This window comes from Macadamia integrifolia, unplaced genomic scaffold (genome assembly GCF_013358625.1).
Source record: "Macadamia integrifolia cultivar HAES 741 unplaced genomic scaffold, SCU_Mint_v3 scaffold_198A, whole genome shotgun sequence".
NCBI lineage: Eukaryota > Viridiplantae > Streptophyta > Magnoliopsida > Proteales > Proteaceae > Macadamia > Macadamia integrifolia.
Genome location: NW_024870639.1, coordinates 471,691 through 498,715, shown reverse-complemented (window position 1 = coordinate 498,715; position 27,025 = coordinate 471,691). Strand labels below are relative to the sequence as shown.

At 38.1% G+C, this 27,025-nt stretch overlaps 1 protein-coding gene across 2 annotated transcripts; it reads left to right on the top strand.

Annotated features, from left to right (window-relative positions):
- Nucleotides 1-27,025, top strand: LOC122071237 (regulator of nonsense transcripts 1 homolog). 2 transcript variants are annotated; one of them, XM_042635558.1, is made up of 29 exons: nucleotides 1-714; nucleotides 6,149-6,400; nucleotides 6,502-6,672; nucleotides 6,781-6,831; nucleotides 7,015-7,107; nucleotides 7,440-7,535; nucleotides 7,703-7,753; nucleotides 10,280-10,398; nucleotides 11,553-11,661; nucleotides 16,091-16,213; nucleotides 16,338-16,409; nucleotides 16,787-16,858; nucleotides 17,606-17,672; nucleotides 18,373-18,515; nucleotides 18,623-18,694; nucleotides 18,799-18,927; nucleotides 20,193-20,348; nucleotides 20,481-20,594; nucleotides 20,674-20,772; nucleotides 20,895-20,972; nucleotides 21,652-21,786; nucleotides 23,499-23,573; nucleotides 23,708-23,825; nucleotides 23,991-24,364; nucleotides 24,449-24,499; nucleotides 24,578-24,649; nucleotides 25,433-25,564; nucleotides 25,706-25,825; nucleotides 25,905-27,025. In XM_042635558.1, exons 1-29 carry the CDS (start codon nucleotides 178-180, stop codon nucleotides 26,052-26,054), a joined length of 3,831 nt encoding a protein of 1,276 aa, XP_042491492.1. In that variant the 5' UTR covers nucleotides 1-177; the 3' UTR covers nucleotides 26,055-27,025. The 2 variants fall into 2 exon arrangements, with proteins under 2 accessions (XP_042491492.1, XP_042491491.1); XM_042635557.1 differs by having other exon boundaries at nucleotides 24,437-24,499.

Genomic DNA, 27,025 nt, shown 5'->3' with positions numbered 1-27,025 from the left:
AAAATTCCTCTCTTTTTTTCCTTTCTCGCCGTCCTTTGCCATTCTCTCTCTCTCTCTCCCTCCCAATCTCTCCTTCAAACCCTAACCATAAAACATAGTTAGTCTCTCACATCTCTACCTCTATAGCGCTAATTTGGACTCTCTGTAACCCTAATTCAATCATAGGCAGAGAGATCCATGGCCGCTCAGACGGTTGTAAACAATCTCTACGAGACGGCTTCACAACCTGACACGGGCGGCGACGCTTACACCTTTCTCGAGTTCAACACCCAGGGCGATGATTACGATTATCCTGAATTTCGAGAACTTTCACAGCCGATCAGGTCTTCGGTTTGGCCTTCTGCGTCTGATTCCGTCTCTGACCCTTCTGAACGTGGTGCCGATCTCCAAGCCGAGACTGGTGGCACTGTCTCTGCTGCTTCTGGTAGTGCTTCCAAGGTTAGAGGTGGTGGTGGTGGTGGTAGCAGCAGTGGTGGAAGCAATAACCAGGCTGCGGTGGATGCCCTAGCGGCGGGAATGAGTGGTCTGAACTTTGAGGAAACAGGTGATGATGAGAATTATGACTTTGGAAAGGGTAATTTCACGGAGCATGCTTGTCGATACTGTGGGGTTCAGAACCCGGCTTGTGTTGTGCGTTGCAATGTGCCTTCTTGTCGTAAGTGGTTTTGTAACTCGCGGGGCAACACTTCGGGGTCTCATATCGTCAATCACCTGGTGCGTGGAAAATTGAACTCTTTAGTATTGGGTTTTTTGTACTACTTTTTTGCTGATTATTTGTTCTGAATGAATCATCTAGGCAACTCTTGCTTTTTCTTTTTTTTTTGGGTTTTTCTTATTGAATAAATCAAACTGGAACTTTGAATTATTAAGAATAACATTAAGCCCTCTTAAAAATACTAAAGTTACGGATGCCTTTGAGTTCTAATGAATACTTTGACCGGGCTCACAGTGCTGTAGTACTGTTTTATCACCCAAAAAAATGTTTTGCTCATACTGTTTTCTTGTCTGAATTGCTTTTATGGTCGCTGTTGTTTTTCAAATTTCCAGGCTTCTCCATACATATTTAGAAAAAAGCAAAAAGTCTCTCTGAGCCTAAGGCATACACTGCACCTCCATATGGATTTCTATATTATTTTTATATTAAAGAAAGAGACATTATTGTTATAAATAAATAAATAAACCCTATGTGGGAGAGTAAGAGTACCCTGCTTGCTCAGAAAACCCACTCCCTTGGAAAAAAAAAATAGAAACTTTGTCTTCATTTTAGATATCTCAAATTCAAACTTGGAAATGGTGTACCCTTTTACATTTAGATTTTCCATTGAAGCATATCTGACAACTAGGTGGATACCCAATACCCATGTGCATTGCTCTTCCAACACACCCCCACATTAACAAAGAGAAAAAGGAGAAAAAAAAATAAATTCTAAGCAAGGTAAGGTAGAATCATGGAAGTTAGGCAACAACATCACCATTTAAATCAATCATATCAATATATGTTGGTAACAGGTTTATAGTTCTAAATTTGAGTCCATCACATCATCGGCTTCTTGTTTTATCTCCACTTTGGCTTAGATGTTTGCAAAATTTGACTTGGAGGGGGGTTCCTAATGCATAACAACAAAAACAACAACTCAGCCGTTTCCCAACTAAATTGGGTCGGGCTAATGTAGAATCGATCTCAAACCAGGGAAGAACCAGTGGGCGATCAATTGGAACAAGATCACATATAGGGACAAACCAATATAGATAACAGAATTTCTCGTAGGCCTAGTGGTGATTATAGGCCATATCCCTTTGTTGGGCTTATAACATGGGAATGGCCTTTCCATCCTAAAGCTTGGGATTTGGGGTTGGACGCCATCACTATGACACAAAAGTAAATCCAAATAGCAATTCCTATTTTTCTATTGACTTAGCAACTAAATTTATTACAAAATAGAAACTAAAAGAGTAGTAGATCCAACAACATATTCTAGCTAGCATTTTTCTCAATAATCTCCTTCGACGGAAATCACTTGGGGCTCACACAAAAATCAATCTTCTAGAATATCTTCCGTACAAATCTTTTCTAAATCGTGTAAACAAATAGTAAACACCAAATAACTACTTAATCCCGTATAGTTCACAAATCCCTAATTATTGGGCTTATAGGGTTTGTCCATTGTAATAGTAAACTAAAAAATAATTAGCCCATGGCCCAAATTACCCATTGGGCACTCAAGTTAAGCCTAATTTAAAAAAAAGTTGAACAAATAGGTTTAGTTGGAACCATAGTTTTTAAGGCGCTGATGCGGTCTAGAGATGGTAAGACAGTGCTCCGCCTTATGTGAGGTGGCGCCTTATGGGTTTTTTTTTTTTTTTTTTTTTAACACATTTTAAAATTACTTGATGACGATTCCAAATATAGATTTTTTATTGGTAGGTGTATGGTTTTGTTAACACTTGAGATGTATGAGATCAACTTTACTCCATAAAAAAAACCAAAACAAACAAAACAAAAACACAATTCACAAACAGGGTTTGGATTTTGTCAAGGGTTTTAAGAAAGGGCTTTGAGAAAGAATCAAGGAACAAGGAAGAACCATTGATCCATGCCACCATTTTGCTCCGGCAGCGGTGAGTTTCATTCTTCTTTGACGGGAGCAGAAATATAGTGGATGACCTTAGGACTTAGGCACTCATTTTGGCATCATAGAGGTAAGTATAATAAATACTTGTATTTTTTATGTCTTTTTTTGTTTATATTTATAATTTTGTTTCATAATTATGTATTTATATTATATGTTAATATGTTATGATGATTAATGATTGATGATTGATGAAGATGAACTTAGTTTATTCACTTTATTGATTTGTTTTCATTGGTATGAATATGAACCTTTAATATTTATTTAACATATGAGTAATAGGATTCAACTAGGATTTGAACCAAATAGATTGGTTTTATAAAAAAATTACACAGGAACGCTTTAGTCGATAAGGCGACGCTTTATGCCCGCCTTATCGCTAAGGCGCTCTGAAAGACCTTTAAACGCCTCCGTCGCCTTACTGCCTTAAAAACTATGGTTGGAACCAACAAATTAAACTGCACATCCTTCACTTGGAAGTAGAATGCATCAACCACTGATTTCGTCTATCGTTTCTCCTTAGCTCTAATACCAAATAATGCAGAATTAATCCCACACCAAGGAAGAAACAGTGGGGGATCAATTGCAACACTATGGCATATTGAGATAGACCAATATTGATAACAAAATTTTCAAACACTTTTTTTTTTTCTTTGACATTATGAAAGAAGAAATAAAAGGGGTATGACCTAGAATCACCACTAGGCTTGTGGGAAGGGCATCACCACCAATCCCAACCTATTGCCTGACCACAGTAGAACTGGAACTGTGACACCATAGTCCAAGGAAAAGCATTACCATTGACCCAAAGAGGCAAAAGTTAAGTTTCTCAGTCACTACTCAAAATCATTGAACGTTGTCTTCTTTGCTTTATTGCATTACAATATAAGTAACTCCAAAAACTAGCAACTCTTCGATCTAATTGCTATTACACAAAAATCAACAGGCAACCCTTAGATTGCTATTGACTTAGCAACTGAATCTATTACAAAATAGAAACTAAATGAGTAGTATATCTAACAGAATATTCCAGCCATACAATCTTGATAATCTCTTCTCCCACGCAAATCATTCAATCCTCCAGAATATCCTCCAAATCTTGTAAAATAGGCAATAAACTCTAAAATAGAAACTTAATACTGAACTCAATATAATCCCATATTGGACTCAAATCCCTAATATTTGGGCTTATAGGATTGGCCCATTATGTTAGTAAACCCAAAAATATACTAAGTCAATGGCCCGTATAACCCATTAGGCACTCAAATTACGCCTAACTTGAACAAAATTTGTACCATAGGTTCAGTTTTACCCAATAAACTAAATACAAAAAACTCAACCTTATCCCAACTTAATGGGGTCGGTTACATGGATAAAAAAAAAAAACACAATAGAGAAAACGGGGGGAGAGGGGCAAACATAGAATAGGTCAGGGGTGAGGCGATCAGATGTGAGTATACCGGTGAGAATAAGAGGAAAGAGGTCTAGCCCACAAGGCAGGAGAAACTCAGCTAAATGGTGTCGGGAACGTGAATCCTAGCCCTCCAATAGGCTCTATCCGATATCATTCTTCACCAATAAACTAAACCGAACCCAAAATAATAAGCCTATCTTCTCTTCTTGCTTGAATTTGCATCAGGTTCGTATCATAACTTAGTTTCCTTCAGTTTTCTGCCGACATTGAGTGCCTTTTTGATAGCATAGGGTGTGGGCTTAATGGGCAGTTCCTGGCTTGTCTTCATGCTTCACCATTACATTAATTTTTTCTGGCTATGTCAAGGTCAAAAAGCTGCCATGGTATCTTTATTCTCGTCCTGGAGTTTATGATTGTGAAGGAACCTATGAGTTGAGATACAAGCTTCAGCCTTAATATTTCCTTTATAAATATTGTAATTTTGTCAAACGTTCAGTTCGTTTTGTCAAAGAAAAATGTGGGTTGATATGGGTCTCAAGCAGACTGAAAGTGAGAAAGTGATTGCTAACTATAAACTGTGATTGGGGCTTGTTGAAACCCTTCTTTAAGAAGAATCAGGAGTTATAATGTTTTTTCAATTCAAGTTAAAGATCCCTGTCTCATGGAGTTCTCAAATCAATCGATGCTAATACTTGGAAGCAAAGAGAAACCAAATTCGTTAAGAGTATTAATGACTTGATTTTCCATTCTTGGTTAATATTTTGAGGAGGGCCTCGGTCAAGCAAGCGGCTGGCATAGTGATGTTAAGGTTAGGGTTTGTGATTCTCTTCCCAGTTCGGACTGTTTTGCCCTTCTCCTTTGGTTGGGCATCCAGGAAGGAACATGTTCAGTCATATATATATATATATATATAGGAAGTATTGTCCCACATTCAAATTTTAGAAACATGGTAGATTGTCTTTGGTTCTACATTTTTACTATTCTAGATCTGTGAATGCAAAGTTTTTGGGACCGTTATCTATGCCTCTCTTCTGTTGAAATAAAAGAGGCACATGGTAACTTTTACTAATCAAAGAACCAACCACAAGTGAATGTGAAACTACTGAGTTGGTGGGGTATGTGTATATAAGTATGCATTCCATTCAGGATTTGTCTTGTTGGGAATAACTACTACCTATGGGAATCCTTCTAAACAATTCCCTCTCCCCACCCCCACCCCCATCCCCACCCCCACCCCTTGGTCTTGGTGTGGTCTTGATCATAATGACCTGTTAATTTCCTGTTGTTACTATGAATTTCTAGAAGCAATGTGCTCTTGTCATCTTTCCAACTTGTCAGTTCCCCATAGTCCTGAAGGTGATGCTTTATGGACAAAGCATTTCTGTTCCTCGATGACACTTGGATTTAAATATTCAATTTCATTTCCACCTTGCTTGCACAGCATAAATTGACTTTCTCCTTGTACTGTATATGCTAAAATTTTTCTTTTCTTATAGAATGTTTCTAGCAAGAATTACTATTTCATATACCGATACCTATATACTAGGTATTCGAAACAACTTTCTAGATATGGTTATTTCAATGTTAGCATTTGAACGTGTTCATTTTTTCACATTACTTGGTGTTATTTCCAAGTCTAGAAATCCTCTTTTTAAGTGTTTTGCTGAATCTGATATTCATGGAGGATATGGTTTTGCATACTATGCTAATGCAATATGTTGTAGAAGGCCATCTTCTCTTTTTTGGTAATGTTGGTTGTAGCCCTCATTTAGTTACAAGTATTTGTCCCCTCGGAATTGCTTTAAGTTCTATTATTATGATATAAGCTGTGGAGAAATCAGAAGGTGCTGATTACCCACTAATAATTTACTCAAGGGGGGGTATGTTCTCATACTTTTTGTGGGTTTTCGTTATTTGCATTTTTTTTATATTATGAATGTTATATTTAGGGGTTTAGATATTTCTGTTAACGGTTTTCACATTTTAAGTTAGGGAGAAGAATATCTTTCATTGCTGATCTTACGCTTTAGGAACTCTTGTCGGTCTGTCCTTCGGAGTCCTTCCTTGATACTATATTTTCCTTTTGTTGATTGGATATTGGTAGGTTCGAGCAAAGCACAAGGAAGTCTGCCTTCATAAAGACAGTCCTCTTGGAGAAACAATCCTCGAGTGCTATAACTGTGGATGCCGAAATGTTTTCCTTCTTGGATTTATTTCAGCCAAGACAGAGAGTGTCGTTGTTCTTCTCTGCAGGGAACCTTGTTTGAGTGTCAATGCATTGAAGGACATGAACTGGGACTTGAGTCAGTGGTGTCCTCTTATCGATGATCGTTGTTTCTTGCAGTGGCTTGTTAAGGTATGCGTATGTTATTATTATTTTGGTTTATTTGATCTGTTCGATTCTCTAGGTTATTTGCGGAGGTCTTCCCTTAATTGGCTTATTGTTTGCATGGGCAGATTCCATCTGAACAAGAACAGTTGAGGGCACGCCAAATTAGTGCTCAACAGATAAATAAGGTGGAGGAACTTTGGAAAACAAACCCTGATGCCTCTCTTGAAGATCTTGAGAAGCCTGGAGTGGATGATGAACCTCAGCCTGTAGCCTTAAAGTATGAAGATGCTTATCAGGTACTTGACATCACCATAAGAAGTCTTGTTTTTGGAAGTTGAAGAAGTAGAAGTACTCTGGCTGTTTCCAGTGGTTAATCTAACGATCCCTCTCCATTTGATTTGCAGTATCAAAATGTGTTTGCACCACTCATTAAGCTGGAAGCCGATTATGATAAAGTATGTGCTATTTTTAACAATTTTTGTTTTCTAATTTTTCTGATACTCTCTGGGATTATAACTATTGCTTTAACATTCAGAATGCTTTTTCATTTTCCTGATTTTTGGACATTATATGGCACATGTTTTTTTATTTGAGAAAGTGTGTTAGGCAGCATCTTATGAACTACGATTCTGTTACAGATGATGAAAGAATCACAAAGCAAAGACAATGTCACAATACGATGGGATATCGGGCTTAACAAGAAACGCATTGCATACTTTGTTTTTCCAAAGGTGGTTAAGTCTTTTCTTATTGCTGCTCGTCTCTTGCAAATTTCCCCCCTTTGGTCCCAATTTAAAAATGAAATGGTCTGAAAAGTGGGGATATTTCCTTTCAGCACATCAATGTGGAATATGTATTGTAAGAAATAGAGTATCCTTCTTATGTAGGCATTGTGTGTGTATATTTATACACTTTAAAGTTATAAGTTTTTTATCCCCTTGTTAGATGGAGGATTTGTTTTTTTCTTGTTCTTTTTATTTTTGCATTTCTGTACTCCTATTTCTGTTTGATAAGCTTATAGGATTTATTTACTGAAGGTCAATTATGTTATGTGATATTGCAGGAAGATAATGAGTTAAGGCTTGTACCTGGTGATGAGTTGCGACTTCGTTATCCGGGGGATGCAACTCATCCAGCATGGCAGTCAGTGGGGCATGTGGTATGTTCAATTTATTTTTGACAAATGATTGTTATAATATTAAACTTAGGATATGTAATAATGGACTTCTTAGAGAAATGTTATTTGCCTCATTTTTTTTAAAGGTAATTTATATTACTATGCTGTTTCCTTTTGGGTGCTCATTGTGTGTTAATTTTCCGTTCCAGATCAAGTTAACTGCACAAGAGGAAGTTGCTCTTGAGCTTCGTGCCAGTCAGGTAAGATCAGTTAACCTTTTTATGATTGATAATCATAAAGATTCTCCAAAGAGGAGGAAAAAGTACCAAAGGAGGCTGGCCTGAGTGCTGGCGACATCTCATTAATGGGATCCAGCTCTTCTCCAACTACTTGGGCTTCCAACCATTTATCTCCACCCATCCAACGGCTGGAAGGATTTGGTCATGCACCCCAACCCCTGCCAACTCCTGGGGATACACACATGTCCAAGTCCTCCCAACCGTTGGATGGGTGGGAGGTAAATGGTTGGAGTTGGGGAGGATCTTTTTCCTCATTAATGAGATAGAAATCACCTCACCATAAAAGATGGGGTGGGGTGGGGTGGGGTGGGGTGGGGTGGGGTGGGGGACCCTTGGAACACCATTGCTAACATGAGATTCACATTGATTACCTAATCTTGACCTTCTGAGGACGAGATAACCCATGCTAGAAGCCAAATTGAGGTGTCATGAGCTACATTGTTTGAAAGACCCCCACCAACCATATGTTTGAATACTCTTCTGCTTCCAATTTCAGGAAATTTGGCATCCTGATGCAGAACCAGGGTTTAATAACCCAAGTCGGATCACTTATGAGCCTGGGCCCACCCAAATAATAGTGCTAAAACAACCCCACAACTAATGGCACTTCTGTAAATATATTGAGTTGCAAGGGATATAATGGCAATTTCGTAAATAATCAATATTCTAGGATGCTGCTTGGTAGACAGGGATGATATGTAGGGTATTAGGATTTATTGTATGAGGGTAAAATAGGAAGTAGATGAAAAGAAAGGACAAGTTGGAATAAATGAAGAGAGGAGGTGCAATACTGGAAATCAAGGATCAAATAAGAAACAAAAAACAATCGTGAGAGTGGGGCTCTGTACCTAGCGGAAACCAGAACTCAAACCCCTTCCAAGAATTCCATCGTAGAGAAGGTGTTTCACCCTGAAATTTCAGAGGAAGTTGTGGCTAAAGTCTCTCTTGGATGTTGCCAGTAATCAACTTATTATTGCATAACAAGGGAGATCCAACTCCTGCAAGCCTAACCTGGCGGAGGAACAAAGATCTGAATCTGGTTTCAGATTTGTTACCAACTGATTCGCAGGAACTTGGGATGGGAAGTTAGGTTTTAGATCCACTCAGGGAGGAGAGTTTATGCCCAGAATTTCGGCAAGAGATGGAAAGCCACATGAGAGAAATCAACTCAATACTATAATCTGCTACAGTCATTCAGAAGCAAAATAAGAGAGAGGTCACACGACCATTGTTCTGTACCTACCCGGCACCATAAACAACTCAATCAACTGATTCTTCAAATCTATGCCCAAAGAATTGGGTTACAAGTCTATTTATAAGAAAACCAAATTAAGAACTACCTAATAAATATCTTAGACTGAAACAAAATAAAAGCTCCTAATTATTCCCTAAGACCTAGATTGACACAAATAGAAACACTTTAAAACTCAAATTAAATTGTTAATGCCCTACTTGTCTAATAACTACCCAAAAATAAAAGATTATATATATTCCCAAAATAAAATAAAATCCTAAAATATGCAAAAGCCCAATCAGACCCCGTTTGTCTCGGTCTAAATTGCCAGAAGGGTCAGTCAGGTTCAGCCACGATTCTGCATCACATCCTCCGAGGGTTTGAGGCATAATGAAAATTGCAGCCTGGGTTGCCTGGGACTTAACATAACTAGGCCTTGGTTGTTCATAGAAACCTCAACTCTGACGATATAGGGTTGCCTAATGGATATTTGTTGCAACTAAGAATGACTTCCTCAATGAGGTGGGAGGGACAAAGACTCGATCATCAAAATGGAGGAGATGACAGTCTTTACCTCCGGGATAGTCTTTGAATTCCATATTCCAAGAAGCTAACTACTCAATCATCCTATAAATAGGTTCTACTGCATTACTTATCTTCAAAAGCCGCTTAATTTCTCTTCTAGTCCAGGTTTACCTGTACATAGTGTCTTACTGCTAAATCTGAGTTTTTCTAACATGTTATTTGCGCAACACATCCATTGTCTGCATGGATAAGATGTAGATTGGCAAGCGACTTTAGAATATGCTGTCACGTAGTTAGGGGAATGTTTGTTGTGCAGAAATGATGTGGTATGGTGTTTTTTTTTTCCGCCAAAATGCACGTGACTATCTGAGGGTAAAGAAATATGAGTTTTGTTCACTTTTTTGCTGGGAGAGTTCACAATCCAAATTCTTTGTTCTGGGGCTATTTGTTGCTATCCATTTAGCAACTGATGGAAGATATGGTGAGATGACTTATGATGTATTTGAGGACCAAAAGGGGTAGGTCAATATGTAAAGTACCCAAAAGAAGAAAAAAAGTTCAAAGGAATTGCTTTGGGCTTAGGATGCAAGAGCCACAATATCCAGTCTAACTTTGGAGCCAGGAAACCTTTGCAGGCTGGCATTTATCAATATGGTTGATGTTTTGCTCTAAATCTTTGGTCACTTTGGTTGCAGTTGCTAATTACTCATTCTTAATGTTGCATCTAGGGTGTACCTGTTGATGTGAACCACAGTTTCAGTGTTGATTTTGTTTGGAAGAGTACCAGCTTTGATCGAATGCAGGGAGCTATGAAGACATTTGCAGTGGATGAAACAAGTGTCAGTGGGTGGGTGATGTGCCTTTTAATATTCAATGGCCTTTCTGTCTCTGTGTCCTTTATTTTCATGGAGTACTTTCCCTACTGGGAGAATGGATACATTTTGTTACTAAACCTGAATAAGGAAACCTTTTTCATGATGATACAATCAATTCTCAAATTAAGTTGAAGATGTGTTCTTTAAACAAGCCAGAGGGGTTTACAGGAGCTGAGGTCTTTGTGGATATAAGTTTCTAGCCTTAATGGTCAAGTCTGTTGCTGCTACATACCCAGAAAGGGTTTCTTTGTGTTCTTATGGTTGTTATGTAAGTATATTAGAACAGGAGAACTCGGTACAATTAATGGTTGCATATTTTTTATGGATATGTGGTTGCATAATTGTTTGAGCTTTCATTATAATTTGTAGAGATTCATGATGACGTACCTTACATATGAATTGTCGTGGCTCTGTCTTGAAGTCATGGTTCAAATCTGTCGAAACTGCACTGGTTTCGATGATATTTCACACATTTCGGTAGTTTCAATCAGTTTCCGACTGAAAATACCAATTATTGACCAATTTTGACCAGTTTTGAGCAGCTCAGTTTTGACTAGTTTCAACCAGTTTTGACCAGCCCATGACATGTCGAATTTTGCCCCAAAAGTATCTGGTTTTGACCAGGTTTCAGAAATTTCAACCTAAATTTCGGTTTCAGCCTAGGTTCGAAACCTGAACAAAGCCTTAGATTTAAGACCTTTGCTTGAAGTAATTCCTGGATAAGTTTGGGGTTAGATATAATTTGCCATCCAGAAATATGGTTATACCTCTTCACACAAATAAGCCTTTCTTCTGTGGGCTAATTCGCTCTTGGCATAAGTAAAAGCTCTTCTGATATTTATGTAATTCCGTTGTTGAACATGGGAGTTGAGATTAGACTGATGAGATTCATTTGTCTTCTTGTATGTATTTAGTGTGTAACTGCTGTCATCTAACCATTGAATGCTAGAATGTCTTCAAAACATGTGGAACTTACTGGAAATGGTGAACATTTTTGGCACTGCAGCATTTGATCCCAGTTCTGGAATCAGTACTGCTGTTTTGGTTAATGCTTAAAAAACATTATATGCTCTTAGGAATTTAGTATATTAGTCTGCAAATATGATGAATGTTTCCTTGCATACAGATACATCTACCACCACTTGTTGGGACATGAAGTTGAGGCTCAGGTGGTTCGTAACACACTACCTCGTCGTTTTGGTGCTCCAGGACTTCCGGAACTTAATGCATCTCAAGTATGTCTATTTGATTGCAGTTCATGTTGTTTTGGATATTATCCCTTGATTATATGTCTTCCGTGCACTCGCCCCTCCCATACCCTGCAGTAGTGAGTGCCCCGTGCACTGTGTTCCTCTATTTATTTATTTATTGGTGTTTGCTAATCAGGATTAGCTAGGATTAGATTAGCATCTTGGAACATAGGAACTTTAATGGGAAACAGTTTAAAATAGGTTGATATAATGAGAAGAATTAAGATAGGTTGTATACAAAAGATTAAATAGGAAGGATAAAAAAACTAAGGAATTAGATGACTATAAACTTTGTTATACTAGGGATGAAAATAATAGTAGTATATAAAGATTAAAAAAATGATGCTATAGATGTTAAAAGAATTGATGATAGGACAATATCTATCAAACTTGTGTTAGTAAAAGAGGTATCAATATGCACCCAAATCAAATTTGATGAAAATGCTAAAACAATAATGCGAACACATGGATATATTAATTCATGAATGATTTGAGGTGAAAAGATTATTAGGGGGGCATTGGACTCTTTAAAGAGATAGTATAGGTTATGAACAAATTCATGGAGGATGTGGTTTTGGAGGGAATGAGGAGAGGACTTTAGTTTTAGAAAATGGGCTATTGACCTCTACTATTGATCAACTGCCCATTCTCCAGTGTTATTGTGCTTGCCAATCCACGGATGAATATATAATCAATATTCTTATGTTATATTTGCTTTTTAACACTTCACACTGATTTGTGTTTATTGTTCTTTTTTTGATGAATATGCTTATATTATATCTTATGCTTTGTTTATTATATATTGTTTTTTTCATATTAAGTCATTATTAGTATAATCGTATCAGCTTGCATTGATATGGCTTCTATGTTGATACTAGCGTTTATTTTAAAAAAAAAATAATAATAATAAATAATAATAATAATAATAAGAATAAGAATAAGAATAAGAATTATAATTATAAGGGAGAGGGATAGGAATGCTAGCAGGTCACCTTGGAATCTTATGTGCTAGCGTAATTTTAACCATAGGATTTGGTCATCATAAATATAACCGTTAGAAGAAGGAAAAAAATCTAAACTTTCACGCTACAGCTGCTACAACTTGTTTCTCTCCCTGCCCATGCAACTGTCCTGTACTACTGCTGCCCTCTCCATTTCGAAAGGAGACCTCCCCCCTCTCTCTCAGCTCCTCCTTCATTTTCCTACTTGGATTTGTTTCAAGCTCCAGAGGCCGGCCTTCATTTCTTTAATTCCAATTAGTTTTCTGATTTCTAATGCCTACGGTTCTTCAAAGGTGAGGAATTTCCATTTGGTTTCCTTGGGACCAGTTGGCAATCAAAGCATCTCATATGTTGTGAGACCGACTCCACGGAGGAATCGCGCCTGTTTCCACTGGGGCCAACGTAAGTTCCGATTGTGAACTCAAATAACGTTATCTTCTTCCTCTTGGGCTTGGCAGATACCACTTCCCTTAAACTTGGAAAAACTTTGTGACTCCCCAACACCGGCAAGTTGAGAATTAGCGGAATGGCCGCATGCTCGCGCTCTTCAGCTTCGGCACGCTTGGCCTGAGCAGCCCACGCACCGATTCCTCCCCAGACATTCGACATTTTCTTTCTCTTCTTCCTTCTTTCCTTCCTCGATCAATGCAAAGATTTGGAAACTTTTTCAAAACAAAAACAACCCAAGACCTACGGCTTTGTTCTTTTGAAGATTTGCGGTTCCATTTTGAGCAAAGGCTCCTTCAGGGAGAACCGGAGCTCCTGCTAACATGCAAAGAATAAGGGCTGTAGGTTTATAACTGGGAGAGAGAAAATATGAGAAAAGGAATGAAAAAAAAAAAATAAATAAATAACAACAAAAGGCACCCCCGCTCTCCATTAAGACCATATATTTTAAGTTTTTAACCATTGTTACCGATCAATGGATGCTCATTGGAAGTAAATAAGTTGCAGAAAATAACTCAAATTTATAAAAGTTAAGAACAAATTCCAAGACTCCAATAATCAATCAATCTTTTCCAATAATTAGGAAAATTGTTAAAATAAATTCAAATAATGCTTAAATAGAGACTGTACAATAACGTATAGATGGATTAGGAAGGACAAATGAGGGCTCAGGTTGTAGCCGTGAGCGAGGGAGAGAGTTTGGGGAACAGAAAGTTGAGAGAGATAGATGGAGCTGTTTCGACCAGCAGCAATGGGGCCGGAGGCGACGGTTAGAGATGAGATATGGCTACGTTAGAGTTTGTTGCATTTGAATCCAAGATGGAAGGGGCGGAGACAGCAGGCGGGAGTCTGTAGAGACGGGATGGAAAAGAGAGTGCAAGGGAGAGGGGCAGCAGAGGATCAACGGAAATTTGGGATCGTGTAGCTAGAGACGGAAGTAGAGGAGAGGGACTGTAGAGTGCCGATGGTGGGTAGGCAATGCAAGACAACAACCACAAACAGTTTAGATGTAAACTATCCAATCCAATGGTTAATAAACGCTAGCATACTTTATTCCTACATAAACCGCTAGCATACTCATCCTTTTCCCTAATTATAATTATAATAATATAAAAAAAGGTGTACCCGGTGCACGATGCTCCCGCATGTGCGATGTCTAGGCAGCGAGAACTGAGAACTACATCAAGGATCATAAATTATATTGCAATTTTTATATATGTTGATGCTAGCGTAATATAATATATACAAAATTATATTTACAATTGGATTACATCAAAGATCATTTTTAAGCCCATATCAGTTCGTGTTAATCATAGATGAATTGACTAGGGACGATGGTTCAACAACTCAGTCGCAAGTTTCGACCAAGATATCTCGGTTTCTCGAAACTGAGACAAACCTAACCTTGATACCATCTCATACCTGGTTTCGGCCAGGTTCTAGTAAATTTCGATTAGCATGTATGGACCTTATTTCGCATGTTGCAGCTTGTTTCGACCACCTGATCTAGAGTTGGTATTTATTTATGCCAAACAACATTTAAGTAAATGGAATAATATTTGTTATTTCATTTACTTAGGATATTATTCATAAATAAACCAATACACTCTATTTGAATCCAATCCAATGGAAATGGTTAAAAATTCAAATTCCAAATGGATAAAATGTCAACACCGCTTGTTGCTTTTGCTGGAATGGTATTGAAGATACCAACCATTTATTTTTTGATTGCCCCTTCACCTCCTCCATTTGTAAGCGTGTTCTTTCCAAATGTTGGCCGGCAAGGAGGAGATCCCTCATACTTGAGAGATTATGAATATGGATCAACATGACCTTTGGCACTAGTTCTATCTGTGACATCGCTGAGAAACTTACTTTCGGGGCAGCCATTTCTCACATTTGGATGGAATGCAACCGATGTAGATGGACTTCCAAATCCAGATCTTCTGACTAGATTTGGAATGCCATCTACTTTGACATTTCCTTTAAACTTGTTGTGACCCCTCACCGGCCGGTTATTGATTCTCCAAGGAACAGGTTGATTGTTGTCTCCTGGGGCCTCCTCTTATTTATTTTGGCTCCTCCCATCCCCCCTAGGTTTGTATACTATACTTTGGCCTATGGTCTTGTACATCCCCCCCCACCCCTCTTCTCCTTGTTATCTAATTTTCAATATTCACCAAAAAAAAAAAAAAAAAAAATGTCAACCCCCCATTTCAAAAACAAAAACTGAATTTTCAATTATAGGGGCGATTTTCAACTTTCAAATACCTGGGGTTTTTCCCAAATCTAAAATTTTGATAAGTATTATTATGATAGAACATCACTAAAAACCAAAAGAGTGGCAAAATAATCTTTTGTTTTGATGTCTAAAAATTTATTTCCATTCAGTGTGATTTTAAACAGCATTCGTGCACAACAAATAAGGTTTGACTGTAAGATAGTCTGCAATCTACTGCATATACACTAGAAGTTGCTTATGTTCTTAACAAATTCATTATTTTGAACAAATTATCTATATGAATCAGCTTCATTTTATTTTATTTTTATTTATTTATTTATTTTTATATTTTTTAGTCTTGATTGTGTAACCATTTTCGTCTTTGACATAGTCTGGCCTTGACATTCAGCTTCTCCTCCCCCGGCCTTTTGCCCTAACTTTCCTCATTATGATCATTTTGCTTGTAAACAGTCATTTTGTTTTTGCCATTGCATGAAGTAGTTACTTAATTAGCCTTCATTTGTCCTTGGAATTTGATGTGGTTTCTAAAGTGGAATATACGGTTTTTTTTTTTCCTCTCTGGGAAAAAGCATGACCGGAATTGCTTTTGAAAGATTGTGTTGATTTATTGCTTAGCCATGTGGGATGTATTTTGATACTTCCATTGTGTTTTCTCCACTTGCAAAATTTTTATCTTAGATGCCCCAAGTTTGTCGAGAGATTCTTACCTCTTTTATATGAATAGGTTTTTGCTGTAAAGAGTGTTCTTCAGAAGCCAGTAAGTTTAATACAAGGCCCCCCTGGTACAGGGAAAACAGTTACTTCTGCTGCCATTGTTTATCATATGGCAAAACAAGGCCAAGGCCAGGTAAATGAAATGAACGTACATCATATTTTTTTTGTGTTATATTGGTGTCCTTTCCTGTGTTCTTTTTAAATTCATTATTGAACTTGTTTGCCTTATTGTTATTTGTATATCCATCCCTATCCAGGTCTTGGTTTGTGCTCCAAGTAATGTGGCTGTTGACCAACTTGCTGAGAAGATAAGTGCAACTGGGTTAAAGGTATGAACTTCTATAACCGTGTGACACAAACGGATGCCACAGGTCATAAAGCCTGTTATGGCATTGCATGCAATAATTTGGAAAAAAAATTATCTTTTTTTGGTTGTTTCTGGGATGCATTACTCCTATGTCATTTCTGGTTCAGTGACATTGATCGGGACTATATGTGGTTAAGATATTGTTCCTTGAACAGATTGTTTTGTAGCAACTTGCTACCGAGAAACTTTTAATGTACTGGAAATGTTGTCCTCTCATTTTACTTTTAGTTCATGTTGATATGTACTTGATTATCAAGCTTTTCTATAATTGTCTTTGTCTATGTAGCTGCACTGAACTTTGCTTTGTTGATTAAGTCTGCTGGATTTTCAATGTTTCAGGTCGTCAGGCTTTGTGCTAAATCAAGGGAAGCTGTAAGCTCTCCTGTTGAGCATTTGACGCTGCACTATCAGGTATGTTTGTCTTATTTGCATAACCTTCATGTCTAATTAACTGACACAACCATTTGATGCAACTTTTCTTTATGTTTGCACCTAAACTTACTAATCATGTTGATGGTGTGTTCAGGGTTTAAAGTATCGGTTCGTATCTTATCGGTAAGGGCCGATACGGATACATGAAATTTTTAAAACCCTTTTGTATCGATACGTATCTTACGATACACACTAATACGCACCGATACACTACCGATACACACCGATACGCACCATTACATACCGATACTTTATGAAAAATTCAAAATCGAAGTGAAATGTACGTTTCGGTATGTATCGGTATGTATCAACCGATACACACCGATACGGTCATAAAATGGCCAAAATGGGTAATTTTTTAGAAAAACACAATTTTTTAAGGAGTTTTTGTTCCTAAGTTGCTGCCAACCATTTTTCTCTCTAACTAAAGTGGAAATCAAAATTGGGAACAAGGATTTTACATTTATGAGACAACTACAAACCTTGGATTCTTAGTGCGATACTCTCAATTTACTGTTTATGCATAATACATGTTATATATAGCTTTTTTTAACTATTTTTTTTATGCAAAAGTGTATAAAAAAGTGTTTCCTATCCATTTATGTGTATCTTTAGTGTATCTTAGCGTATCTCTGATACGATACGATACCCTCCGATATGTATCTTAATTTTGGCCGACCGATGTGGCGACCGATACCGATACTTTAATACTTGGGTGTGTTACAGGTTCGGCATCTTGATACTTCTGAAAAAAGTGAACTTCATAAATTGCAGCAACTGAAAGATGAACAAGGTGAATTTAGTTCTTTAATATTTTCTGTTTGGTTGTCAATCACAACTTTAATGCTTTTTTCTTTGAGCCTATATTAAAAAATAACTCTGAATTTAACTTTAAGTATTCTTGCCCCACAAATAAGAAGCACGTAGGATTTTGACTACCAACATGTAAAACTGTTAGATTGAGTTTGATAGCTTCCGCTAATCATACAATTTTTTTTGAATATGTTACTACTTGATTGATTAATACCTGTAACCAGTAGACTCGTACTGTTGAGTGTGGACTTTATTAGGGATTTCTTTTTTATGTTTTAACTTGTGAGAAAAAAAAAAAATGTTCAATGTGAACTACCAATTTTGTGATCATGATATTGGCATCCTCTAGTATTTAGTTGCATGGATTGGTGTTTGTGTGTTTTGTATTTTGTGTTTTGGTGGAGCAGGATCATTATGAACTAGTACGATCGTAGCTGAATCTATCTATATTGTTTTGGGTCAGTTACCAAATTGAGGTGAATTCACATAAAAATTATGGTTGTCTCCAGTTGATCTTGTGATATTGGTAGTTGCACAGAATGGAACTGTTTCTCTCTTACTCTGTCAAAACTGATTTTTCTAATGGATGGGTAAAACTGATCCACTTTGGATGAGCAAGCTCAAATGTAATTATTCTATTGTGATTTGACACTTCTTTCTCTGGTGTCATCTTCTTACAGGAGAATTGTCTAGCAGTGATGAGAAGAAGTACAAAGCCTTGAAACGGGCAACTGAAAGGGAGATATCTCAGAGTGCTGATGTCATCTGTTGCACTTGTGTTGGTGCTGGAGATCCTCGTTTGGCAAATTTTAGATTCCGTCAGGTTCATATATCCCTCTAATATGAATGCGCTAATCTGGCAAAAAAACATTTTTGAAATCTTGAAGTTGTTATTTGTTATTTAAAATTCAGTCTTATGTTGCATTTCAGGTTCTTATTGATGAATCCACCCAATCTACAGAACCTGAGTGTCTTATTCCTCTGGTGCTTGGTGTAAAACAGGTACTTGATCCTTGCTGAGGAATTGTTTTTGTTAAATTAGGTGGTTGTCTTTGGGTTGTGCCCCATCTGATAAGCTGCTTGTGTCTGCACATCTGTCAAATTAGGTGGTTCTTGTTGGGGACCATTGCCAGCTTGGTCCGGTCATTATGTGCAAGAAAGCAGCTCGTGCTGGATTAGCACAGTCTCTGTTTGAGCGCCTGGTGCTCCTTGGTGTGAAGCCATTCAGACTGCAGGTGATGATCTTGTTAATTTGGAGTTGTCTTGTGCATGTGTGCACTATATTTTGTTCTCGAGTGTAAATAATGAGAACTTGGCAGCTGCAATGCTGTTGATGCCTGAGTTTGTTCTCTTCATCATTTTCATTGTGCAAGAAGTGTGGCATCACATAGACAGACATTAGACATAAGTGTTGATGAGTTGTCAACTTGCCATGAAATCTAGATACTTCTTCCCGTCTTCTCCCCCCACCCCCCCCCAAAAAAAAAAAAAGGAAAAAAAAAGAGGAAAAAAGGAATCTAGAAGCTTCTGAGACAAAATAGAATTTGGCTGTTCCATCATGCATTAATTTAGCCCCCTTTTGCAACTAAAAAAAGGGCCAAAACTACTACCCCAAAATTCAGTTTTTATTTTTTTTTGGGTGGAACCCCAAAATCAATTCAATGAAAAGTTAGATTTTATGAATTCCTCATTGTTCTCTTCTGTTTTCGGCATGCATTGTATCTTAGAGTCCCAAGTCTTATGCCAAATACTGATGTTGCAATGGAATGTCTCTTTGTGTGCCTGCACTTGCTATGTTGGGACAAAAGTGCCAATTCATGTCAAAGTCTTACTCCCCCTAGGTTGGTAACGCTGTTCATATCATATGCCAGCAGATTGTTCACTCCTATGATTGGTTCATGATGCGGGTAACTGGGTATCATATTTAGATTTAATAATTTAGCTTTATTTTTTAGCTCTAAGAAAGTCGTTTGAGGTGGGATGGTCATGTTCAACAGAGGTATAGGTATGAACCAGTTAGGAGGAGTGATCTGATTCAGATTGACGGATCTAAAAGAGCTAGGGGCAGCAAAAAAATAACCATAAGAGAAGTAGTGAAGAAAGACATGCATACTTTAGGCCTTGTAGTATGACCTTCAATTGAGCCGATTGGAGGGCAAGGATCCATTTAGCTGTCCCCATGTAGCTGTGTTTCTACTTGTTTGTTTGTTTTACTTTCCTCACTTTTACTTTTCCTATTATGTCCTTGCTTGGATTCATGTAGCCAACCGCATTAAGTTGGGATAAGGCTGAGTTTGCTTTATAACATGAGCGTGTGTTGAAAGTGAATGTATTGTGTTGTTATCCTCCATTAACTGCACCTAATTGTTTTTTGAAAAATTCAGATGCATTGTTTGTTTTTCCAATTCTGAAGAATTTCTCCATTATATCTACTGTTAACTCAATGTGGCATTTTGCATTGGTGCCTTCCATTGCATTTTACTCATGCTCTGAGTTACAGGTTCAATATCGTATGCATCCAGCCCTGTCAGAGTTCCCTTCCAACAGCTTCTATGAAGGAACCCTTCAAAATGGGGTTACGATAAATGAAAGACAATCATCGGGAATTGACTTCCCTTGGCCTGTGCCGAATCGTCCCATGTTCTTTTATGTTCAGGTATTTTATATTTTTTTTAAGTCATAGATTTCTTTCAAAATTCGTAACTTGGTAAAAATCATGTTGTCTATAACTTTTATGTTGGTGATACATTAGCTTTCTATTTTCATCAACACAATTTTTTATTCATAGATGGGACAAGAGGAGATCAGTGCTAGTGGAACTTCTTACTTAAATAGAACTGAGTCTGCAAATGTTGAAAAAATTGTAACCACCTTTTTAAGGAGTGGTGTCATCCCTAGTCAGGTACCCATGCTTTGACCTTCTACTGCATTAAATAGAATATAATTGCCTTATAGATTTAATTTAATTTTGCATTTTGCAGATTGGCGTTATAACACCATATGAAGGGCAGCGAGCATACATTGTGAACTACATGTCAAGAAATGGTGCTCTTAGGCAGCAACTTTACAAGGAAATTGAGGTACCTTTTGACTTCAGAGATTTACAGTGTGGATGCAATTCTTATTTGCTTGCTACCGCAACGTAATTATTTGTTCTCTTTCATAATGTAAGGAGGGGAGCCTTATTTCTTTTTCTCTACAGGTTGCAAGTGTGGATTCCTTCCAGGGAAGGGAGAAAGACTACATCATTTTGTCTTGTGTAAGGAGTAACGAGCATCAGGTCAGTTCTTAATCTTGTTCTTCTCTTTCCTTTGGGCAGTTTTACAATTTGTAGATCTTTGGATTAAGGATTGTTCATGCCAAAAATTGGCTTTGCTTGTTACATTTGGCTTGCTGATATATATATATATATATATATATACACACACACACACGTAAACCAATACATTTGATAAGTTTGACAACTTGCCCAGAATAGAGAGAGAGAGAGAGAGAGAGAGAGAGAGAGTCATCGAAGGTTTTCTAGCATGCACAATTTCAAATGCATGTTCTTCATGCAAATATTACTTTGGGACGTGGGTTGTTTTTACAAATCTTTCTCTCTGATGGTATAGCATGTGCAACAATGAGATGTATTAATCTTTGGCCTTTGGTGATGAGAAGTGCTGGTTCAATTAGCATCTTTTATGTGGTGAAATGCTACTTGTACAAGAGTTCTAACTTCATCACTATTCATTTTACAAAATTTGGCATGTTATCAACATTAGCCCCCCAGTTCCTGGTGGCAGCTTTACACCTGAGTTTCTATTCTTTCTACCAAATGATTGCAGATGATTACTCTTGTTTCTTTTTTTTTCCCTGTTAGATGTTCTTTATTCTCTTGTTCTGATCTATGTTAGTATTTTGTTTTGCATGATGACTTCAGTCCTGATGCTTTGCTTCTGGCAATAATTTATCAGGGCATTGGGTTCCTTAATGATCCACGCAGGCTGAATGTGGCGCTTACACGAGCCCGTTATGGCATTGTTATCTTGGGGAATCCTAAAGTCTTAAGCAAACAGCCATTGTGGAATGGTTTACTGACACACTATAAGGTATCACTGTGTTAATTCTTTTCTACAAACTTGTCTCTGTTGGGTTTGTTGTACATCATCTAATGAGAAATGCAGTCCTCCCTTCACCTCTTGATATTCAAAAAGAATTTTGGAATTTTGGTAATACGCAAATGAAGACACTTCTTGATGTGGGTCCGGGTTCCAAAACCGGGATCGGGTCACATATGGGCCCACAAAAGAACAAAAAATTAAACGTAAGCAAACCAGTGGCAATCTTGTAATTTCTGGTACAATTTAAAACCCTTTTAGAGTGAAATAACTGAATGGGGACAGAGCTGGAATTAATCCCAAAAGTAAGCTTCAGTTCTGGAAATATGGTGATGGGGTTAAACTGTAGTAATGATTTAAAAGCAAGGGTTTTACTGTAAAAGCAAGGGACAGGGGCTTAGTTGTAATAACAGAACTCATTCTTTAAAAGGCAATAGAAGAATATTCTTGTTACTGAGATAGAGAACCAAAACTTGTTGGGTATCAATTCTCAGCCACAACTCTACGGCTCAAGCTGAAGTTTCAGACAACCAGTCGCAACAGCAAATCTGCTATCACTCCAGCACCAGAAAGATCAGGGGGTGCTTCAAAACCTGCAACACAACTTGGCGATGGCCTGTAGAACCAGCAGTGAACCGTGATTCAATTCTCACAGTAAAGACAACACTTGGAGTAAAGGTTCTAGGGTTTAAATTGCTTGGTGACCAGCTTCCTTCGATTGCTTGGTGACCAGCTTCCTTCGACATGATCCAAGAGGTAAATAGAGATCTGTCGGAGGAGTTCGAGTAAGCCCTCTTTTGATTTCTGAAGTCACTGCCCAGCAGAGAAGAGGAACAGTGCCCAATGATGAGGTCGTGAACAGCAAACAGGGGACGGGGGAAGAAAATAATAGTGAGATTAAGAGGAGAGAAGAGGAGCACGCATGGGAGCCATGGTTATTCAAATTTTTATTCAACTATTCAATTCCAATCAATTCAAGTCCCATAGTTGGGTACAATAAGATGAAACATAAACCTACTTTCCTATTCTGAAATTGATAAACTTGCATCTAAATCTAAAAATAGAAACAAATCTCACTCAATTAAAAACAAAAATCAACTCTAATCAACCGTATTGTTTCCAACTCTAAAAGTAAATAAATAAAGGAACCAAATCAACCCTAGTTAAATCAATCGTCTAACTGCATCACTTCTGCTTTAAGCATCACCTGAGTGCCATACATAATGGCTGAATCTGCATTATTTATCTTTTTCAATCCTGGAGCAAATGGTGGACCAGATATTGTTTGGGATCATCTTTACATTTGCAATCAAGATTGCCAGTTCATCTAAGTTATGTTCAAACTGATGTTTGGAAGTTGAAAACTGTCGTAGTGATCTTTACCTAATGAAAAACTAAATAATTGATTCAGCATTGCTAGATTGGGTGGAATTAAACAGGCCCTGAAAAAAACATGAAAATAATTAGGAAGAGAAGTTAGTTTCTGTACTTACTCAAGTTGTCATTGTTGACAAGAGGTATAGGATCCATTTATGGGTATGCACAGCATCTTTGTCAATAGGAGAGCATTTAGATGTTTGCTTTTATGCTTGTGCATATGGTGTGAACTTCTATGTTTTGTGTGTCTTCTTTGTGCTTGTTCACAAACTCACGAGATAATGGTTTCTGTATATGTGACTTATTATTTATTTATTTCTGCTTAGGAACATGAATGCTTGGTGGAAGGACCTTTGAGTAACTTGAAGCAGAGTATGGTTCAGTTTCAAAAGCCAAAGAAGGTTTAGTACCAATAGATGGCATGTCTGTTGTGTTGGTTTTGCATGATTTCCAGTTTGATGGCCTTGTGGTGGAATGATGATTAGCTAGGTATATGTGAGTTATTATCATTAACTTTGCTCTCCATGTGAAACAGATCTACAATGACCGAAGGCTTTTCTTCGGCGGTGGCCCAGGGATTGTTCCTAATGACAATTTTGGGTCGGTTGGTTCATCAAACCCAAATGCTGATAGAAGAGGTAGTCGCTCTAAAGGTATGTTATCATGTTTGCACCTCTAAACTGTATCACTTCAACCATGAAACTTTTTCTGGTACATATATGCATTGCTACTTGATAGAAGAGTTACACAGGATTCTCTAGTAGGGCAGTTTTGGTTTTTGGTTAGTACTAATGCTGTTTTATTCTCTCGCAATCCAGGTTCTTATATGTCTTTCGGTCCTCCCAATGGAACACATAAACCTGGACTGCATCCCACAGGGTTTCCTGTGCCTAGAATTCCACTTTCACCATTTCCTGGTGGTCCCCATTCTCAGCCATATGCAATTCCAACTCGTGGGGCTGTTCATGGACCAATTGGAGCTGTTCCTCAGGTCCCTCAACCTGGAAGCAGGGGTTTTGGTGCTGGTCGTGGTAATGCAGGTGGTCCTATAGGCGGTCATCTCTCACATCAGCAAGGTTCTCAGCAAAGCATAGGGAATATTGGGTCTACTTTCAACTTTCCTGCTCTGGACAATCCAAACAGTCAGCCATCTGCGGGTGGTACTTTATCACAAACTGGGCTCATGACTCAGGTTTGTAACACCCGTCTACCTTTTATAATGATATGGTTTGTGTCCTGAAAATATCTTTTCTATATTCTATAGATGCCGGTTCAGGGGCTGAGTCAGACTTTCCGTGATGGATTTTCCATTGGGGGCATGTCTCAGGTATCTGGTTGTGTAGATTAATTAAATTAATTTTGTATTTAGGTGGTCTTCATTTTTAACATTGTGCAATGCTTGCAGGATTTCTTGGGCGATGATTTCAAGAGCCAGGGATCCCATGTTGCATATAATGTTGCAGACTTCTCTACACAGGTGCTTTTCCAGATCTTTTCTATTGCTAATTTGTAGCAGAAACGCTACTAAATAGACATGTGCTGCCACAATTGTTGTCAGTTTATGCATGATCTTAATCAAAATATACACTTGCATAGCTGCACACTCTGATCAGGTGATTTGGCTATGACATGACATAATCTAAACTCTTGCGTTTCCTGTTCACTATTCAACTGACAACTATTTTGTCGGTAAAGAATGAAATAGGTTTTACTTTATGATAGTTCATTTCTTACTTGTGATAGTTCCTTGCATATCAAGGCTTCTAGAGGGAGCCTACACGGTATTTACTGTAGTTGGTAAGAACCTGTAATCTTTTGTGGTGGAGTCCTTGTGAGTATGCTAGTCCAGGTGTTACTCAGTGCATCCTCTAAATACTATTCATTCATTGTGGTTGTGTTCTTGGTTAGCATGTTGTGTGGAAGAACTGAAAGTACTGTGTTTTAAACCTTTTTATACCACTGGAAAATTTGTTCGAGTCCATTGATTCTAACCTTTTCCTGGTGGATGTTGCCAGATGGAGAGTCCAACCTTGTATTTCACACCTTTACCCAGCTTTACTGTCTCTCCTGTTAGTGTTTATGTAAAGGCACGATCTTAGCTTGATTTTCTGCATATTATTACTCGGCGTTGATAGAGCTGTGCTTTCTGATAGTAGTTTACCCCCGAGGCCTTGATACATATTCTTTTTATTTTCCTATATGCTTTTTAAGTTTCAATTGGCTGGTCCAATTCGTAACTTATATCTGCCATGTCTTTCAGGCTTCTCAGAGCGGCTATGGTGTTGATTATGTCACACAAGGAGCACAAGCGAGGTTCCCAGGAAGTTTCCTGAACCAGAATTCCCAGGCTGGATATTCTCATTTGGGCACAGGGAATGATTTAATATCTCAGGTTAGTTTAAGCTGCATATCTTATCTTAATTGGCAAGTTCTGTTGCATCTTCCCTCAGCTTGTTCTTTCTTCGCCCTAAATTTTGCTCTCTGTGTCTATTTTGGTGGCTTGGTCTTCTTTTTTGTGTGTTTTTCCACTCAGGACTATATGTCTCATGGATCACAAGGCTTATTCACACAGGTTGGGTTTAATGATCCAACCCAAGAAGATGCCTCCCAGAGTCACTTTGGAGTGGCAGGTCTCAATCCACTCCAATCACAGGTCTAATTCATCAATTATACTCATAATGCACTCCCTGTCAGAATGGTTATTGTGCTGAACTGCTTAGTACCTTGTACAGGGCTTGATGAATCCTCTTTATTCCCAACCCTTCACCCAGTACAACACTCAGCCACTAAACCTGCCAGGTCCACAGCAGCAGCAGCAACAGCCACAGCAGCAGCAGGGCAGCCAGAGCTCACAAAACCAGAAACTCCACTACAATGGCTGAGTGGCCATCGGGCCTGAAACATGTTGGGTTATATTCTTTGTATCCAGCAATTTGGTTGTGCTGACATGTGCCATTTATCTGCAGTCCTGCAGAAGAGATCTCCATTTTCTAGAAGTCACTTGCACTCCTATTGCACTTCTAGTTGGTTCAGATTGGATGGCATTGGGAAGTTCAAGCTTGGCAAATGGTTACGGTTCTCTGTGCTACATGGGCAGCATGGCTAGGCTGAGGTAAGGATAACCCCAGTTCCTGCTTCGAAGTTTTGTATTGTTCTGGAAGAAGCAACCATTGGGAGGGAGCATTGCAAGACATGGATAAATGGAGGGCTTGGGTTGGAATCGGTTCCTCGTGCATGTAGAAGACAACAGGCACTCGCTGGCATTGTTAAATATATAAAACATATATAATACATACACGGGAAATTTTGGTGGGACCTCTCAGAGGAAGCAGAGCTATTTGTTTGCCTCTTGAGCACCCACTAGATTCAATTACGGGTACAGCTCGACTGCAAGTCTTGTACAGCCACCGGGGAAGATTGATCCCACCCTGAAGCTCAAACATATGACACTATTATTTATAGAATATTCTGGTTGTGATCTTTTTTGAATAAGGTTCTGTTTTCAATCCTATTATTTGCCGTCCTTGAAACTGGAGCTCTGTTTGAATATGGAGGAAATGGTCCATTTCTGCCCATGTATTCCATTTCCGGAAGAAATTATCAGTTCAGTGCTGTTGCTTAATTCAATGTGAATTACAGGGTGAAGTGTGAAGAAGCATCAGATGTTTTTTCGGCTAGAGCAATGGTGAAATGCCTAAAAAATTGTTGCACACTGTGTAGCCAACACAGCACAAGAGGCTTCGCTTATGCCAACTAGCTGAATACTTTATACAAACGTGTGCATTTTTCATAGAATTAACGTTATTTCATGAAGAAATATTATAGCATTCGTGTGATTGTCTTTGGGTTTTAA